Raw genomic sequence first — 17,923 nt, 5'->3', positions numbered from 1 at the left:
TCGCAATCACATCACAGCGCAGGCAATTGCGTCAAGATGGGCAACAGTGCTTAGTCGCTATCTATTGTATTTCTTTCATCTCTCTTCATACAGACCAGCTGGATCTAGAAATCAACTCTAGTAAAACTCACTTGATGATTCATCTCCCTTGTCCTCCAGTATGAAACCTCCGCAGCGTTTATGCTCTTGTCAACACGTTGTAAACAAGCGATGTCACTTCTGCTCGCCCTGAGGTACCCTCATCTGCTAGCGTCTCGCTGTCGACGTCCGGGTCCCGAGCTTGTTTCCCCTTCGACACTCTTACTCTCAGTCCTTTGGTCTACTTCTCCCTCTTCTGGTGCTCTCTGCTGTGATGTTTCCTCCGGCCCCCAACTACGTCCACTGCTCTTCTCTTTCCTTGCGCTGCTTTGAGAAGTTTCCCACTCATCAAATACCTTGGACAATGCGTTCTCCAGTCGTTTCTTCAGTTCCTGATCATTCTTCCACCGAGAATCGTCCCTTCCAAGCTGCCCGACAATTATCGCCACACCCTCTTGGTTCATGAACCGGCGGGAGGTCTCGATCACTTCAGCTTTCCAATCGCTGAGATAGATAGACTTGGCCTTTGGGGTCCCCGGGAAGATAATGTTCCAGATCCTAAACCACCGGTCGCTCACCGACATATTCCTGGTGCCACTTCGCAACCGAAGCCCGTCCTCTTGAGAGCGTGTGATTCCGTCCGGTGCAACATGTTCACCAACTTGGCACGCTCGTTCGATGAGATGTTTGTCGCGAGATACCGGTGAGTTTGCAGCAACGGCACTCCTGAAACTTGGTTGGCCTGTTTTTGAAAAAGGGACACGCCAAAGCTTCAGGCGAATTACCTTCGTTTGGCCTCTGACGCTTGATGACAGGCTCATCTGGATTTTCATTGACATCGTCTTCCGATCCATGCCTAGGCCACTGGTGGAGATCGGGCTCATGGTTCGTGCCCATTGACGGTGGCTCGGGTCTCCAGGGGCATCCTCCCCATCTTCCGTAGAGTTGGTAGCAGAATTTCCGTTACAATCGCACAGTTCCGGGTCTATTTCCGGATATGCCCAGAGTTCATTCTAGTCCTCGAAGGAACAGCCAGCCGCGTTGAGTTCAGGATAGTCGTTGGGGCCAGTAGGCTCCAAAGGTCTGGACTCTCCTTCGAAATTCAGGAAACTTTCGAGCGTTCTATATCTCATCCCTGGAGTAGGCCAAGTCACTAGTCTGCTAGGAACCATGTTTTGATGTATCCTAAACCGGCCCCTGGTCCGGCCCCTGGTCGCAATCACCATGTCGTTCATCCTAGAGTCGTCCATCGGGCTTGCAAGTGCAACCGCCACGCGCACATCTTCTACCACGGGTCCCTCCATCGGGACTCTTGGAGCCGTCTGATACGGCGAGTATCTGTTCTTGATATCCAAAAGGAGGGTGTCAATAGTTAACAATATGTTGACTTCCAGAATAGGTATATTGCTCCCTGCTATCGGTTCGTTTAGTACATTCCACTTGGTGACGGCGGCCTCAGACTACTTGGGTTTGACTGGCTAAATAGAGGGTATGCTTACCAGCTGTAGCGTTCGAGCAAGTGGGTAGCTTGGCTGAGGCTCTGCATGTTGAGCGAGGACTCAGAACGTGGACAATCCTTCCGTAGGTGTGAGATGGCGAGCAAGGACAAGAATGAGCTGAGAAAAACACGAGGCAGCAATCATGGAATTTTTCTTTTCTTTTTCTTTTTTTAGCCAAACCCATGGCAATCAACACTCAACCGTATGCGCAATATTGGGGGTTGCCAATCAAAGGAGGAGGTTATGGCCACGTCGCCCCGCCCTTCGACTCTTCGAGGGCTGCTAAAAATGCAGTGAAGCCAGTAACAAATGTGATCATATGCCTGTGTTTACTTTTACGAAAGTGTTCCAACACAACTGTGATGGGCCGCACAGTATGCTTCCTCCCACTGTGGACGCAGTGGCATCTCTTCAATACAAGAGTGCCAGGCACAACAGCAATGAATCTAGTTTCGCTTTCACGCTACTTCTTCACTTCTACGAAGATCCCCTGGTCCATTTCGTTTTTACTTTGAACGAGGAGACTGCAGTACGACGAGCCGTCTATAAAGCAACAATACCCAAGGTGTCAGTTTTCCCCGGTCGAAGACACACCGAGGTCGGTATTAAAGCCGGTTTCAAATCAGGTCAACCAGGTCTGTCATGTATGCGCAGTCACAGTAAACACGATACTGCAGCAAAGTCCCAGTTCTTTTAAGCATCGCGCAAGGAAATCTCTAACAGTCAGGCACGCTGACTGGAATATTAATGTGCACACTCGTCGCCAACCCGCTCAGACTCGTCTCCTTAAACTCGTTTCTCATTCCCTTGGCTGTAAGCCGCATGGCCCGGATGGCATCGTCGAGTCTCACTCGCTGTGTTCCGGTCTCGCTGCTCAGAGCCAAGTTGGCACTCGAGATGGCCTTTGTAGCTCCAAGGGCGTTTCGTTCAATGCAGGGAGCCTGGACAAGTCCACCAATGGGGTCGCAAGTCAGTCCGAGGTTGTGTTCAATACCAATCTCGGCAGCTTGCTCAATCGTCTCAGGGCTCGCCCCCATGCATGCGGCAAATGCACCGGCAGCCATGGAACAAGCTACGCCGACCTCAGCCATGCATCCACCTTCAGCAGCAGAGATAGTAGCTCCACGCTTGTACAGCATGCCAATAGCCGCTGCTGTAAGCAAGAACGTTGGAATGTCTCGCTCCAAATCATCGCTGATGAACTCAATCGTGTACTTGAGAACAGCGGGAATGATACCTGCAGCACCGTTGGTAGGGGCGGTGACGATTCGGCCACCACCTGCATTGGTCTCATTCACCGCAATGGCATACACAGCCAAGTAGTCCATGGTCGGGAATGTAGTCCGGCGTGATGGGGACGGGGCAATTGGATGGTCTAATGAGCCGTGAATGCGAGGAGGATGGCGTTTGCGAATGCCTATGCTCTTCACTTGCTCCGGTGTATTGGAAGAAGCAGATGTCTTAGATACAGCTGTCGGGGACGGCAATGCTCCATCATCACTTTCCTCTGGCTCGGGTGATGCCCACTTGCTTTGGAGACGAGCCGCTGTCGTGTCGCTGGCAGAGGAGGGATACAAGCCCCTTGTCAACCTCTGGTACAGTGCTGGTGCTCGTCGATGGAGCTTGAGTGAGCCGGGCAATTTCGAGCCGGCGGGCGCTTGAACACTCTCCAGGATACTGGCATCCATAACGCCCCAAATCTTGAACAACTTCCGGTAAATATCCTCATCTGTGTAGCCGAGACTCTTTTCATTCTCATACACCAATTGCGCAATAGTCAGGTTATGCTTTCGGCATAGTGACAGCAAGCTAGCGGCATCCCGGAACGGGTACCGCGGATGCGGAGAAGAGCTGGTGCTCTTGGTCTCGGACTTGACGTCTGTCGAAATGTCTGTCTTGGCTTCGGAGGTGTTTGCCGAGTCATCGCCGAGAAGAGCGGCCGGCTCAACAGCGGCAGCTTCAATGGGCTTGATCTCGGTACCGGTCTTGCGATCTCCGGCGGCATCAGAGCGCCGAATCTCCTTGTAGTACATGTTCTCGGCCAAGTCAGCTGGATGTCTTCCGGCCGGTTCCGCCTGCGGATCGGACGCTTCGAGCTGAGCTGGAACATTTGGTGAAAGTGTTTGTTCCGGTGCGATGGAGAGTGCACCGTTGACGACAAAGCCACCACCAACACTGAACATGTCGTTGGTCGCCAAGACGTAGCCTTCCTTGTCAAAGACGGTGAAGCGCATGCCATTGCTGTGCATGGGCAATTTGCGACCCCATTCCCAGACGAATTCGCGTTCATAGTCGAAGTCGATCTCTTTTCCCTTGTTGCCATCTTCCGCGAGCCAGCGGCCTAGATGGATCTTCTTGGTGTCTTTGATCTCGGTGAATCGCGTGGGCACATAACCCGTGTCGACAGTCTCGACATCAGCACCTTCCAAACCAAGTAGGAGAGCAGAGGGTGTCATGTGGCCCTCGCCGGTCAACGCAAGACTTCCATAGATGGAGACGCGAATCTTGTTGACCTTTTGCAACAGGTTGGCTTCAACCAAGTCATTGACGAAAATGTTTCCAGCACGCATGGGTCCGACAGTGTGAGAGGAGGAAGGACCAATGCCGATGGAGAAGAGATCGAAGGTTGAAACGACGGCATGTTCGTGGTCAGCTTCGCTGTATGAGCCCGTCTGCTCATCATCCTGACCGTCATTTCTGAAGGGTGTCGTGGTGCTCAATGGCCTCGCCCTTAGCACCCGTGACAGAGAGGAAGCGGGCCCTGTCGACGCAATTGGCCATCTTCCGGTGGTTGCAAGGGATACAGACGACAAGACGCGTCGCCCGGACGCCTGCAGCAGCGAAAACCGCCGCATCCCCGCGCGATTCATTGCAGGAGGTTGAATTGGACTGTTTTTAAAGTTGAAGACAGTTTTCGATAACTTATCTTGGAATTATACCACAAAGATAAGCAAAGCTATCGGCGGTGTCAGGGGGTGTCACGGCCCATTTCTAACAGCTCGACGGTTATTGGCTGCATCGGCTGCTGGTGCTTAGTGGCGTCGGAATATTGTTTGACCAGCCAATAATAGTAGCTTATTCTGCATGGTTGTTCGGTCCCGGCTCCGAATGGAGTCGGGCAGCGGTCCCCGAACCGGTCACGTGGCCGAGATTTCCCCATAATTTCGCCCAAACACCCCGGATGCCGAGACAACCCGCCCCATACCGCTAGAGCGCCATGCAGCGAGCGCCCGCTAGAAAACATCACAACAAACACGAAGCATGGCATTGAGAGCATTCGACACAGTATTTGACACCTGTAGCAAAACGAGATGCTCAGAATAAGTTTGCAATTGTCTTCGCTTGAATTCCACTCACATATTTCGTTTGGAAGGGCGAAGCTCTTGGTTAAACTCACCGCTCTCGGGGGCTTGAGATGCAAAGCTTACTCATTGTTCTCGTAGTAATGCAGGGAGGGGAAGCTCGATCACACCTTGATGAGCGTTCCACGCGTCGCTCAAGCACGTCACAGCAGAGCCCAAGCCCTTTTATCTCACCCGCACTACGCAATGGCAAGTTTAGAATGCAATTGCCTAGCTTCGTGCTCATTTTTCGTTTTGTTTTTTTTGTGAGCAGACTCGGGCATTCTTTCTCTCTTTCATCCTGCCTCGTTGCGCCCACAAAACATAGCATCAACACTGTTGGCGGATCCTCACCCCACACCCCACAACACTAACCATCTAACTTGACAAATATTTATGTCCATTGTGTTTGCAATGGGCATATTTATTCGATTTCATTAGTCATTAGATACTTTTGCTTTGAGCTGGACACGTTTCATCATTTGAATGAGGGACGGACATTCCTTGGTAAGAGTGTGTTTGACTACCCTAGACGTAGAATGATTTTCTGGCGAAAACTGGCATTTCGTGGCAACGGCCGTGACTGAAAAGCTCTAAGGTGTTTGTTAAGGTGCCGAGACACGAGTTATCTCTGTAATGCTTGTCTCGCTTGATATGACTCTTTTGACTATACCATTAGTCGTGAGTAGATCATGACTAGCACGTGGGCTTGAATCACCGACAACATGGGAGATCAGGCATAGAGTGAACTTGGAATTAATAAACCAGGCTTGTCACATTTTCTCTCCTGGCACTATTAGGCCTTTGGCTCCTTAGTCTCCCCCTGTGGTATCAAGAAACCAGAAAAGAAACCGTCGAGAGACTCGTAGTCATCGAGCTCGCCGATGTACGACACATACTGATCCGGCCTGAGAATGACCACGCAGCCTTGATCGGGAGAGATGCCGAATGTCTCATAAAGACGTCCATAGCCCTCGTGGTACGATTGATCGTCTGCAAAGATCTTGTTGTAGTCCCAGCCATCCACTTCATCGTATGGTCGCAGAACTTCTGGGAAGTCGAAAATCTCGTGGTCTTGGCGCTTGGCGGCATGTACTGTCAGGACTTCGATGACAGAGTCGTATCTTGCTGATGGTGGTGTGAAACGCTTGAGGAAGGATGATGGGCCCGAGAGCTTGTCGCAGAGGCTGTTCATTCGCTTCTTCTGTCCTTCTAGGTCAATGTTTCCGGGGAATACAATGACTCTCCAAGTGCCATTGCTTCGGAGAAGCTCCTGAAGATGCCAGGGTCTGGCGTCAGACTGGTTGAGAACCTTGACACTTGGAATTCGCATGCCAAGCTTGACCTCGGATGCGAGTGCCTGGAGTTTGGCGGCCTTAGAGGCCTCGTTATCCGGGTCCGGTTTGGAAACGATGTTGCTTCGACCATAGTCAACAGCTATGGGTATACCGCGTCAGTTTGTGTTTCCGAAAAGCATCAAGCATGTACGTACCAATGCCACTGGCAAACATGTTGCCCTTCTCGAATGCCTCCTTGAACTTATCCATGCTAATGCCCTCCTCATCCATAATGTCCTTTGCTGGACGGCCCGAGAAAAGTCGTGAGAACTTGTGATCAAAGTCGATCAAGGCTTTCGCAATGCCCTTCCTTTCAGACTCGTACGTCTTCAGAATCGAACGGTTGGCAAGCCCCTTGACGACGGTTGCAATCTTCCATCCAAGGTTGAAAGCTGTTTAGCGTTAGCTATGTTTGTCGTAGAAGGAAAGGTATCTTACAATCTTGCATGCTCACGTTCATACCCTGACCAGCCTTGGGGCTGTTTAGTCACTCGTTAGCGGCTTGGACGCGAAAACACTTCGGGAGACGAACCTGTGAGTATGGACAGCATCACCAGCCAAGAACACTCTCTCGTGGGCAGAGAAGCTTGAGCCAACACGCTGTCCGATCTGGTACGCTGTCCACCAGTCCAACTTTCGGTAAGACAGCTTATAGGGCGCCATGATCCGTTGAGCAGACTCGAGAATCACATCCGGTGTAATCCATGAGCGGTCTGCTCTGGAGTCCTGGTCGCCGATCTTTTCCGTAGTGGTGAGTTGAATGTACAGGCGGACCAGCTTGTTCTCTCTTGGAATGACCATGACACTTCCAGAATTGGCGGAGTGGATGGCGCAGCGCATACGAATGTCGGGGAAATCGGTGATAGGAACAATATCGAGGACACCCCAGATGTAATCCGTGGACTCGCCCTCAAGCTTGAAGCCAAGTTCCTTGCGAACCCATGAGTGAGCACCATCTGCTCCCAACATGTACTTTGCTTTGACGATCTCTACCGTGTCGGCCTTTTGGTTGAGCTCAGCTGCCTTGATCATCTCGGCAGTGTCGTCGGGGGAGAGGTTGCTGCGGAACAGGCCGTCTTGGATGACTGTTCCATTGACGGAGGTGGCCGTTTGCTTGGGTCGGGCTTCCTCCTCACTCAAATGCCGCAAGTTGACAGTGATCGGATAGGCTTCAGGGTCCTCGACAGTCTTTTCGTCAATCTCCAGACTAGTCGGGATGACGCCACGCTCAACCGAGACCTTGCCTTCACTGAATTCGTTGATGGCATCGAGAAAGAATCTCTCGATTCGGCCTTGGTGGAGGACGACTTGCTGGAAGCGGCTGATGCCAGGAATGGTGTCAGGAATGCGTGAAGATCTTCGAAGGACGCCCTTCTCATCGGGGTTCCAAAGACTGATTTCCAACATGTGGTTGGACTCAATCCAGGCCCGGTGGGCGAATCCAAAGGAGTCGAAGATTTCCAGGGTTCGACATTGGAGGCCATCTGCTTGGCCATTGAAGACCTGGTTCTTTGGTCAGAAAATGGGTTGAAGTGCCATTGAATGACAGAAGTGTACCTTTGTGCCTCGCTTGTCCACGATTCGAGTCTTGACGCCGCACTTGGCGAGCCATGTCGCCATCATCAGGCCGGCAGGCCCGGCACCGACAATGAGGACGTCGACATGATCAGTCTGTGCGCCAACGGCCATGATTGCGCAGGGGTAGGAGAGGGATTTAATTTGCGTTGAGAGGCCTGAAAAGACTTGTATGAGCTGAGGTGTTGAGCTTAGACCAGGCCGTGGTTGTTCATCGTCTTATAGGTAGTTGTGGATGTGAGGCTGATTGAGGTCTGACTAACTAGCAGGGCTGAAAGATCGCCCATCGGCTACTGCTTCGGAAGACGGGCAGCCCTCATGTTTGTACAGTCACCGCTTCCAAGCGTGCTTAGTACCTTGGCGCAGGTGCCGAGTCATATTGACAAACTCGTGGCCACTGAGTGGATCTGCACTCTCCAGTGCGTCGGGATTATGTTAGACCCCGCAAACTAACCCGGGGTGAAGGCGGGGGAAACCACTGGGGGAAGGGCATGGTGTGGGGAGATCCCTGACCTCGACGTGTCGGCAGCTTGTGTCGGAGCTTTCGGATGCCTGTTGGTGGGCACCTTGCTCCTCGCCTTCGGCCCAGTGGAGGGAACTGGCTGATCCTCAGAGCTGTTAGCGACCAACTGGCGAAGAGGCATATCTAATTCCCACGAGGGGTGAGGGCCTTCGGGTTACAGGGTTGAGGATCGGATATACCTCATGGTGTCTGTTTACCTAATTCAGTTTCGGGTGCAGGTTGATGATGCCCGAGGTCAGAGTCGGACTGGGAACTCGACGTAATAATCCCGCCGGCTACGCGGATGCAGGGCAACGAAGATTTTGCATCAGCCGTGATCTTAGATAACTTTGTGTAAGAAATGAATAATCACGAAAAGCATAGCCATGCACGGAGTGAAGGCCGGTCCAAGTTACGTCCAATGAGACAGCACATATTGCTGCAGACTGAAGTGAGATATGTGTAGGTGCAGAGGTTGGTTGTATTTGCATCAACACCGGATACTGCATCTTTGTGGATCAAATACAAGACACGATATTGATGTAACTCTGCAATGCAACAGTAACTTGCAATGACTGTAGATCTTGTAAATCCTTCTGTGAATCGAGGCTTGAATATGCGGCTTTCTATGATATTTCCGTGTTATCTCGGTAGGACTTCTCTGGCTCTTGGACTGGGATTGTTCAGGCGTTTTTTAACAAACAACATTTTACAAGTATACCTAGTATTGCGGCGCTTGACGGCATAAGACATTGCAATGATCATATCAATACTGGGCTTATAGTGAAAGCTGTATTCTGGTGACTGTGCCGAGTTCCCTTTGGACTTGTAAGAAGGAAAACATAATTATGAAAAAGAAAATAGTCGAAGAGGGCTAACTATGGTGGTATGGCTGAGTAGAATGATATTTGCGGCAATGGCTAAAACACTATCTCGGTGTAGTTATCCCATCAAGGGCCGGGATTCAACTATAACAAAGAACACTTCATAGCATCGTATCTGAATGCTAACACAGTGGCCTATGGCTAAAACACATCACACATACTTCAAGGTAAGGGGGAACATCATGTCAAGATTCTCAAAAGACGTGAATTGCATTTTCGCTAGTATCTCATGGGCACAACTACCAAAACAACTATCCTTCTCACGCAGTCCCGAGGCTCATGTTATACTCAAGCTCCCAGTTTGCTTGAGGGTCTCCTTTTCGTGGCACGAAATCCACCGTCAGTCCATCCTTGACGGCAAACACACTGTCGTTGTCGAGGTACCCCGAGTCGGAGTCGAAGATCTGTGTCACAACGGACTTGTATCCCTCGGCAATGACCTAAAGAACTTGTTAGTGATACGCATTTTCAGTTTGTAAAATGGGAAACGTACCATGAAGTGGAGGTGCGCAGGGCGGTAGACATGTCGGTCGAGAAGCTGGAGGAGCTTGCCAGCAGGACCGTCATCAGGAACCTAATCATCAAGAGTTAGCTCATTTTTCGAATATCCAAAGGCAACGAAATACTCACAGGATACGGTGTAGGTCGCAAGCAGTAGAAGGAGAATCGACCCTGAGAGTCTGTGATGAACTTGCCACGCAGGTTGTGCTCCTGCTGCTTCTCGTCTTGTTGCTCATACAGGCCTGAAACACGTGTTAGTTGAGGATTGATACAAACGTATCAGAAAGCATACCGTTGGTGGATGCCTGCCAGACTTCGACAGAGGCATTGGGGATAGGGGCTCCGGTAGCAGCGGAAGTCACAGTGCCGTAAAGATAGGCGACGATGCCGTCCTCGGGAGTGTCGAAGGTGATGGTGGTGCCGTTCTCTCTGATGGGAGTGTCTGCTCGCCAGAAAGGGCCAAGAATGGCAGTCGCTGTGCCTGAGGCAGCGTCCTTGGCCGCTGCGCGGTGTGTGATGTCGTCCACCAAGCTGCAGCTTTCGTTAGCGAGAGCGGTTTAACATAGAACAGGGCAGGTTACCTCTCAAGACCGATCACATCGCACATGAGCTGTCCCTCGTTCCTCTTCTCGTTGCTCATTTGACCGGCCCAGTTGATCATCTTGACCGCAGTCATCCACTCATCAACAGTGAGCTGAGTCTCACGAGCAAAGTCGTGCATGTGCTGCACAAACGAGGACATGACCTCGCGGAGTCTAGGGTCCGTCTTGGGACCAAAGGAGTCAATGACCTGTTGCGTAAAGGCTTGGCCGAGGCCCTCCTCCTGGGGAGCACCACCATTCTGGCCGTTGGCCTTGGTGGGCTTGGTCGTCTCGGTGGTGGGGTTTGCCATTGTGATGATCTTTGTGTGAAGGTTGATGGAATCAAGTGGCAATCAGACTGGGTGCTTTGAACTTATTAAGACAAGATAAAGTTCAAAATCTACTACCAATCGAATCGATGAAGAATGTGGACTGGCCGTAGCTCTTTGCGGAGAAATCTCAGACTTCTTTATAGCGCCTACTGAGCTCGGCGGCGCCAGATGACTTAGCCCCGCATAATCAGGAGTCAGTGACCACGTTTCACTCGGATATACAAAGTCACAAGAGTCTTGAAGCGAACGGGCGGGTAATGGAGCTCCCGGACAAAGGCAGTCGGCTCACTCCCCCGCCCGCACAACAATGGGTGGCAGCAAGGCCCATGGGGAAGACGGCAGAAAGTCCGGAGGGCAAGCCATGATGCGGGGGGATGGAGTCGAACCAATGCGAGACTTGGTAATTACGTCTGAGGGTTTCGGGTCCTGGGGAATATCGGCCCACACACCATCGGATACCGGACAGCCCCGGTCGGATGTGCACCTTGTGGAGGGGGGCAGACCCCTTCTCCGATAGCTCCCCGCGGCTGAGAGTGTCACTGCCGGTCGTGAGGAGGTCGTATTGCCGGTGAACTCCGACACAAGCCCATTGCAACCGTGGAGACTGCGGTTTTAGAGGCAGGTGAGGGAATGCCCAGCTTTGGAGGGTGCATGGCAGGCATTGGCAGGTGGTCACAACCTCCATGTCAAAGACGTTACTGTGTCACCAAAATGATCGGCAATGACAGGGGCAAACTGGGTAAGAGTATCGATATTTGTCGCTACGGAGTGCGTGGCCACTGTTATCATCTATAGATAGAAAGTGGATTGTCCAATTGTACACTTGGGATTACAAAAAGTTGTATGCTACCATGTGTATTCGTTTCAAAGGCCTAATGTATATAAAAACAACAAATGCGGATCATCAATCCGACAGCCTTCGGTCTGGCTCATCACCAAAATCCCAAGTAGGTTTATCAGTGCCGTTCGGGCGACTCGCTCGTCTAAATCCAACCTCTACACCCTCAATGTTCACCACAGGCGGCACGGCCTGAACCTCCGCCTTGTACGCAGTCGAGTACCATTTCTCGACGTATTGAGTTCCCTCAAACAACTCGGGGAACTTCTTCCTCATCCGAAGGAGTGCAGTACCTGAAATCTGGTCGACGCTGTGGGCATGGCGCAGTGCAAGGAAGTCAGGACCGATATCCTCTCTCAGCTTCTGCTTGACCTCCTCTGGGTACTGTCCGACCTTGAACAGAAGCAGATCGTAGTGGAGGAGGGATGCCTTGCCGTGCCACGATCCTCCTTGAGTGGCTCGGTGGTAGAGACCAATCAATGCAGTGATGGCACCGATACACCCTGTTCCATAATCCGAAATAGGGAACGGTGGCACGACAGGTTCTGAGAGTCCCATGAAGCGACCCTGCTCCCACGCAATACCACTGACCTATGACAGAATTAGTTCCCGCTTTTGGTGCACTTGGGGTGACAATCACTTACACAATCGGCAATCTGCTGCCATCCTGGACGACCTGCCCACTCTCCCTCGTAGCCAAAGCAGTTCTCATTGACATAGACGAAGCCCTTGCCACGCTCCTTGGCTATGCGTGTCAATGCTGTTGCGCCGTATCCGAGCTTCTCCAAGGCCCCAGGTCGATAGCCATCAACGACCACATCTGCTTCCGCGAGAAGACGTTCGAATTCTTCTCGTCCTTCGGGAGACTTGAGGTCCAGATCTGCGGCGTGCTTTCCCATGTTGCCGTCAACCTGGAAGAAAGGAACATCGCTCAAGTTGGGACTCGTGATCTTGAGCACGTCGGCACCATATTCGCCAAGGATACGTGTGATGATGGGACCAGCAATGATGCGGCAGAGTTCCAGAACCTTGACACCGGCCAAGATCTTAGTTGGCTGCCCTGAGCTTGGGATCAATGGACATTTAGGTGTCTCAGACTCAAGACTGTCTACCGACCAAGGAGGCAGAGCAAAGTTCACCTTTCCCTATAGACACCCGACACATTAGTCAACGTGATCTTAGAACGGCTTTTAAATCCTTACATGTTCAGTTTGCAGAAAGTCTTCGTGCTTCAGGGCAGGGATACCAGCCTGGCGGTTTTTGGCGTTGAGAGCCTCCAACTCCTGAATGGAAAACTTGCGAACAGCGGGCTCAATGGCGGCGACGATGTCTTGATGGGATTGCAACTCAGGCCTGAAAGGCTCAAGGCCAATCATCTGTAGCGTAGTAGATGCCTCAAGAGATCCGTGAATATGATAATATTCGCCAGGAACCTCGGTCTCATACAGGTTGGCTGACATGCGGCGATAGGGATTTGACTGAGCCTGCAGCAGATCCGTGTCTAAGGAGTGTAAGCCCCAGTCACAACCCAAGTCACTTCTTCTCATCCTGCCACTCACCTTTGAGCTTGGCCTTGACACCGGGGTCAAGTTTGCCCAGTCCACCAACCTTAGCCAAGTAAGCCTGGCAGAGGAACGCTGTCGTCTTTTCAAGATCAACGGTAATTTTCCGTGGGCGGGCTTCACCCTCGACCAGGTCTGCTAGGAGGTTTGCAACGCCTCCTTCGACAGCCTTGAGCGCTGCGCTCGTCTCCGTCTCCTTGAAAGGTATGGGGAAATAAGGGGCATCGCGTGTTGATGTGAACTCGATATGTGATTTGAGATTCTTGACAGCTGGTGGCAGAGAGGTTGCATCAAATTGGGTGCATAGGTAGTCAAAAATCCGCTTGGTCTCCTCAAGCGAGGAGTACTCTTGTGGCTGAATGCTACCCATATTGATCGGCTTTCACCTTTCTCGGTACCGAAATACTTCAAGTTCAAGGGGCCTGTCAAAAGCAAGCTATTATGTGAGTATTTTATACAATGTCTGGTCGATTGCGTATAATTTCGGGGAAATCCCGAGATCGGGCTTGTCGGGAATAAGGGATCTTTCCAGGATCTGATCTGATTCACTGCAGGAATCAAGATGCTTGCTTGCGTGATATACCAGGATAAACAATTCGATAAGAATGACTAAAGTATGCGTGATACGGCCCCATTAATGTCCATCTTTTCTACGGAGCTCCGAGGCAGGCAAATGCTGTTCTTCTCGTGAGCGGTAAGAGCCGGCCAGATATGGCTTTAACCCTGTAGCCGATGCATCCGAAGCCCCCACCGACCGACTTCCGACACCGTAACATCCGCTGCCGCCACCGGCTCTTGTCCGACCACGCCACTTCAAGGTTGGATACACTGGTTGTACTAGAAAGAGGCAAGTGCTGTGTTGAACGACCAATCCGAATAGACTGAGTCTCATATACACATACAATCTCTTCATCAAACACGATGCCTTACCTCGATATCGAGAAGAAGAGGCTGTTCTACACCCAGGTGGAAGCCGAATCGCCTCGGGCGGGATCGCCAGTGTTGGTTTTCATTCATGGACTCGGTTCATCCCACTCGTTTTATACGCCCGTGATGGGCCATCTTGCGGCTGCAGGATATCCCTCCGTTGCATTTGACGTCTATGGTTCGTACTCGTTTACCTGAACTACCTATGCTATTCAAACCCTTAACAACGTGATCAGGAAGTGGCCTTTCTGAGTTGATGCCGGGCACTGAGGACCCAACATTTGACTCGATAGCTCAAGATGTTGAGAGTCTCATTTCAAAACTGAACATCCCTATCGAGAATGTCGTTGCCGTCGGCCACTCGATGGGCGGTATCGTGGTGGCCAAGCTTGCGTCAAGGAACAAACTTCGCGGTGCAGGCCTCATTGGACCAGTTTTGCCCAAGCCGGCAATGGCAGGCATCTTCAATTCACGAGTTGAGACAGTAATGCAACGTAAGTGAATCGCATCTTAACCTGTGACTCTATCGCTGACAAAGCCTTCAAGACGGAATGGAAGCAATGGCCAATACGATCCCTCTCGCTGCGACAGGTTCCAGGGCCAACTCGACGCAAAAGGCGTTTATTCGAGCACTACTCCTCTCTCAAAAGACAGATGGATATATTGCCCTTTGCAATGCCATTGCTAAGGCCGAGCGGCCATCATATGCCGACGCGCACTCACCTTTGCTTATCATTGCGGGAGAGGAGGATAAAACAAGTCCTGTCTCTGATTCCGAGGCGATGCTGGAAAGGTAACTTTCACGTGGTTTCATCATAGGTGCTGTTACTGACAATTCATCTAGCTGGGGATGCGATAACTCAGCCAAGAACATTCGAATTCTCCCTGGCGTTGGACATTGGCATTGTATCGAAGCTGCGGATGAAGTCGGTTCAGCTCTAGAGGACTTCGTCTCAAAACTGGGTTGAGCGATTGAAACTAATTCACCACTATTCGCCATCAACTCAACTTGACAGGTCATCAATACCGGTTTACACGATACCTGCTATAACAGCCTTCATCTCCACCATTTAGAATATCATACAATAGAGAAATGATCGCTTGACCATCCCCTACCTCAGCTGGCGCCAAACCCCTCCAAGGTGGTGTCGCTTAGCGGAGTCAACGCCAAGTCACCGTCGGCAAATGCCTGCAGTGTCGGCTAAGGGAAAAGTCGGACCGAACGTTTAGCCCCTCTCCACGTCAGCCACGACCTGACGGTCAGCCCCATCACACGCCCAAAGTTGACCAATAAAGGTAGGGCCATATCCGACAGGTTGCGGCCCGCGGTCAACGAAGCCCTCAACTCAAACAATGCCTACCAGGAGGGTCCGGGACTGCGACCGAAGGCGATGCGCCGAGGCCTGCGATAACTGCAAGCGTCGCAAGCAGAGATGTGACGGTCGGAGGCCTTGTGCCCGCTGTATCAAGCGTGGCCTGAAGCTCGATTGCCAGGAGTCAACGACCACCTCTGATGGGAGACGCATCGTCGCGTCTTCTTTACCCAGTCCTGATCCAGATCGGATAAGCAACACGACAGGACATGCTACCCCAGAAACTTCGGGACCGATATCTGCCAGCGGAGCATCGGCCCTGGCATCAATAGATGAGACCTACGCTGGCGATGGACAGACGTTGCAGCTCCTCTCAAACACACAACCAGAGCGATTGCCTCGGATGTCACGACTCATCCAAGACACGAGAGGAGAGTACATGTTCATCGGGGACTCAGCAACACTATCATTTCTTCAAAATATCCGACGCATTGTGCGACGCAGCATAGGGGATTGCTCCCTCGTTGACGACCCTTTGCGACATGGCATTGTGGAGGCATCGCCTGAGACACGGCGAGGATGGATCTTATCGAGCGCCCAAAACCCGCCTCCGAGGCAGACTGCGCCTGAGGTGGACTATCTTCAGAGATGGTACATGCAGTCTGCCAATTGCGTGCTACTCTTGTTCGACCAGAAGGAACTGGAGAGTGGCATCCACAACTGGCTGGAAGATGGGCAGGACATGGCAGATCCTGCAAGTTCTGTGTACTACCTTGTCTTTGCCATTGGAGCGCAGACCGGGCCTGAAGACAAGGATGAGCTCGCCGAGGTCTTTTTCAACTACGGTCGCTACTTGACGGTCGAGACTTTGATGGAAGATCCCGGCATTACGACAATCCAAGCATTTGCCCTGATCGCCATGTATTTGCTCGGAGCTTCACGTCGCAACGCAGCGTTCATGTATCTCGGCATGGGCGTGCGAGCTGCCTACGCAATTGGCCTTCATCGACATGATATTTCCTCCCTCTTCTCACCAGCCGAGTGTCGTACCAGAGAACGTCTCTGGAAAGCAATACGGATTCTCGACTTGTTCATGAGCGCATCACTTGGTCGCCCACCGTCAACATCGGAACTTCGAGACACTGCGAATCCCCAGGACTACTCCGCCTGCAATGACCTCTCGATGATATTCGAGTCCATCCTCACAGACGTTTATGCTAAACGCATGATTTCTCCCGAGGTCTTGGAGCGGATCAGCAAGCATCTGCGCCGCTGGACGGTTCAGTGTGCTGATGGTCTTGCGCGCGATGGCATTGAAGAAGATGAGTTTATCGATGACCAAGCTGGGGGCAAGCAGCCCAACATTGGCCTCATTCATCTCAAGCAAACGGGTTACTGGACCGTCATGTTGCTATCACTCCCGTTTCTTCACAAGGCAGTGTCTCAGCATGTCGAGGCCAATGAATCATCACTCCGTGGAGAAGAGAGGCAGCCATCATCATCATCTTCCAACGAGGTTTTGGTGCATTCTTGTCTCGAATCGGCTGTTCGAACTGTTGACATTCTTCAAGTCTTTGTGAAGACCGACATGATTCCCAAACGCTTGCCATTCGTTGGAAACTCGGCGTTTGTATCTGGGCTTGTCCTAGGTGCAGCCATCTTTGGCGATTTCGATAATTCGTTCCCTCTTCAAAAGAGTCTTACCGCAACAAGAAGCATCCTCGAGCGTTTCAGTGGATACGACGCTGTAGCGAAGCGTCATTTGATGATCTTGGATCATCTACAGAGTGCTTGCGACATTTACATGGAGAATCGAGCGAGGTTGAGGATGGAACGACAAGGACATCTTGTCAATGGTCTTTTTGGTAGCATTCATTCCATCGGAAGATCTCCATTTCACAATTCGTCCCAGTTGGATCCCGTTACAAGGCTCTCGTCGGCTGGGCCATCTCAAGGTATCCAGGGACAAATACCGGCACCCGAATCAGCCATGAACCATGAGATGGTCACAGAGGCGACCGGGCAGCTGATCAACCAGGGCGAAGGACAAGAGCAGTCAGAGATCACAGTTGCAAACGCTACTGATCAGATCCTCGGCATCTCCCCCAACATGCTCTGGTTCGACTCGTTCGATACTACCATGTCTCTCTTCCCCATCGTTGACACACACGTTATGGGCAACGATTTGACATGAGGCGAGGCGTTTCTCTGGAAAGATCTGTCTTCTGTCGTTTCCCAATATCTGAAAACCTGAAACTCTTCTCTTACTGTGCGTCTGGCGAATGGCCTAGTATGGGAGATCGCTGGGTTTGACGATGCCACGCGATCAAGATATGACCCTTTGAAAGAGCCGCAACTCTCGAGCGACGTGATCACATGCAATTGTTCCACCAACTAAGACCAATCACGCCATTATCTTCTTCTTTGACGATGAAGGATTTGGCAAAAGGCGGAGATAACAAAATCCGACTGCTTGAGCCCCATTAGGCGTCGTTGCGGCATGGGTTCGAAGGGCGTGGTTGACGCGGTATAATCCCCTCCACTCCAGGTGGCCAAACCCCTCAACCCACAACCAAGCCCCAAAAACTACATCCAAGAGCCTTGGCGCCGAGAAATTTACGTACTCTCACGCATTCCACTATTTTTTCCCAGA

The 17,923-nt window shown here is 51.6% G+C and overlaps 6 protein-coding genes across 6 annotated transcripts; 2 read left to right on the top strand and 4 right to left on the bottom strand.

Moving 5' to 3' along the window:
• Positions 1-2,293: 2,293 nt before the first annotated feature.
• On the bottom strand, positions 2,294-4,465 carry NCS54_01408400 (Hypothetical protein; the record flags this gene model as incomplete). The annotated part of the gene is made up of 1 exon (XM_053159246.1): positions 2,294-4,465. The coding sequence occupies exon 1, from the start codon at positions 4,445-4,447 to the stop codon at positions 2,294-2,296; it is 2,154 nt and encodes a 717-aa protein (XP_053015221.1). The 5' UTR covers positions 4,448-4,465.
• Positions 4,466-5,714: 1,249 nt separating this feature from the next.
• On the bottom strand, positions 5,715-7,944 carry NCS54_01408300 (Hypothetical protein; the record flags this gene model as incomplete). The annotated part of the gene is made up of 5 exons (XM_053159245.1): positions 5,715-6,355; positions 6,411-6,647; positions 6,694-6,734; positions 6,788-7,758; positions 7,813-7,944. The coding sequence occupies 5 exons, from the start codon at positions 7,942-7,944 to the stop codon at positions 5,715-5,717; spliced, it is 2,022 nt and encodes a 673-aa protein (XP_053015220.1).
• Positions 7,945-9,476: 1,532 nt separating this feature from the next.
• NCS54_01408200 (Hypothetical protein) lies at positions 9,477-10,624 on the bottom strand (the record flags this gene model as incomplete). The annotated part of the gene is made up of 5 exons (XM_053159244.1): positions 10,299-10,624; positions 10,010-10,248; positions 9,847-9,959; positions 9,710-9,790; positions 9,477-9,656 (listed from the first exon to the last, which is right to left on the bottom strand). The coding sequence occupies exons 1-5, from the start codon at positions 10,607-10,609 to the stop codon at positions 9,477-9,479; spliced, it is 924 nt and encodes a 307-aa protein (XP_053015219.1). The 5' UTR covers positions 10,610-10,624.
• A 910-nt stretch (positions 10,625-11,534) lies between these two features.
• On the bottom strand, positions 11,535-13,400 carry NCS54_01408100 (Hypothetical protein; the record flags this gene model as incomplete). The annotated part of the gene is made up of 4 exons (XM_053159243.1): positions 11,535-12,059; positions 12,113-12,613; positions 12,671-12,969; positions 13,028-13,400. 4 exons carry the CDS (start codon positions 13,398-13,400, stop codon positions 11,535-11,537), a joined length of 1,698 nt encoding a protein of 565 aa, XP_053015218.1.
• Positions 13,401-13,951: 551 nt separating this feature from the next.
• NCS54_01408000 (Hydrolase-4 domain-containing protein) lies at positions 13,952-14,925 on the top strand (the record flags this gene model as incomplete). The annotated part of the gene is made up of 4 exons (XM_053159242.1): positions 13,952-14,135; positions 14,194-14,451; positions 14,504-14,750; positions 14,802-14,925. The coding sequence occupies 4 exons, from the start codon at positions 13,952-13,954 to the stop codon at positions 14,923-14,925; spliced, it is 813 nt and encodes a 270-aa protein (XP_053015217.1).
• Positions 14,926-15,310: 385 nt separating this feature from the next.
• On the top strand, positions 15,311-17,464 carry NCS54_01407900 (Zn(2)-C6 fungal-type domain-containing protein; the record flags this gene model as incomplete). Its single annotated transcript, XM_053159241.1, has 1 exon — positions 15,311-17,464. One exon carries the CDS (start codon positions 15,311-15,313, stop codon positions 17,462-17,464), a length of 2,154 nt encoding a protein of 717 aa, XP_053015216.1.
• Between the last annotated feature and the right edge of the window lie 459 nt (positions 17,465-17,923).

Source organism: Fusarium falciforme, chromosome 12 (genome assembly GCF_026873545.1).
Source record: "Fusarium falciforme chromosome 12, complete sequence".
Taxonomy (NCBI): domain Eukaryota; kingdom Fungi; phylum Ascomycota; class Sordariomycetes; order Hypocreales; family Nectriaceae; genus Fusarium; species Fusarium falciforme.
Note: the sequence above shows the minus strand (reverse complement) of the source record. Positions and strands in the feature narration are given on the sequence as shown.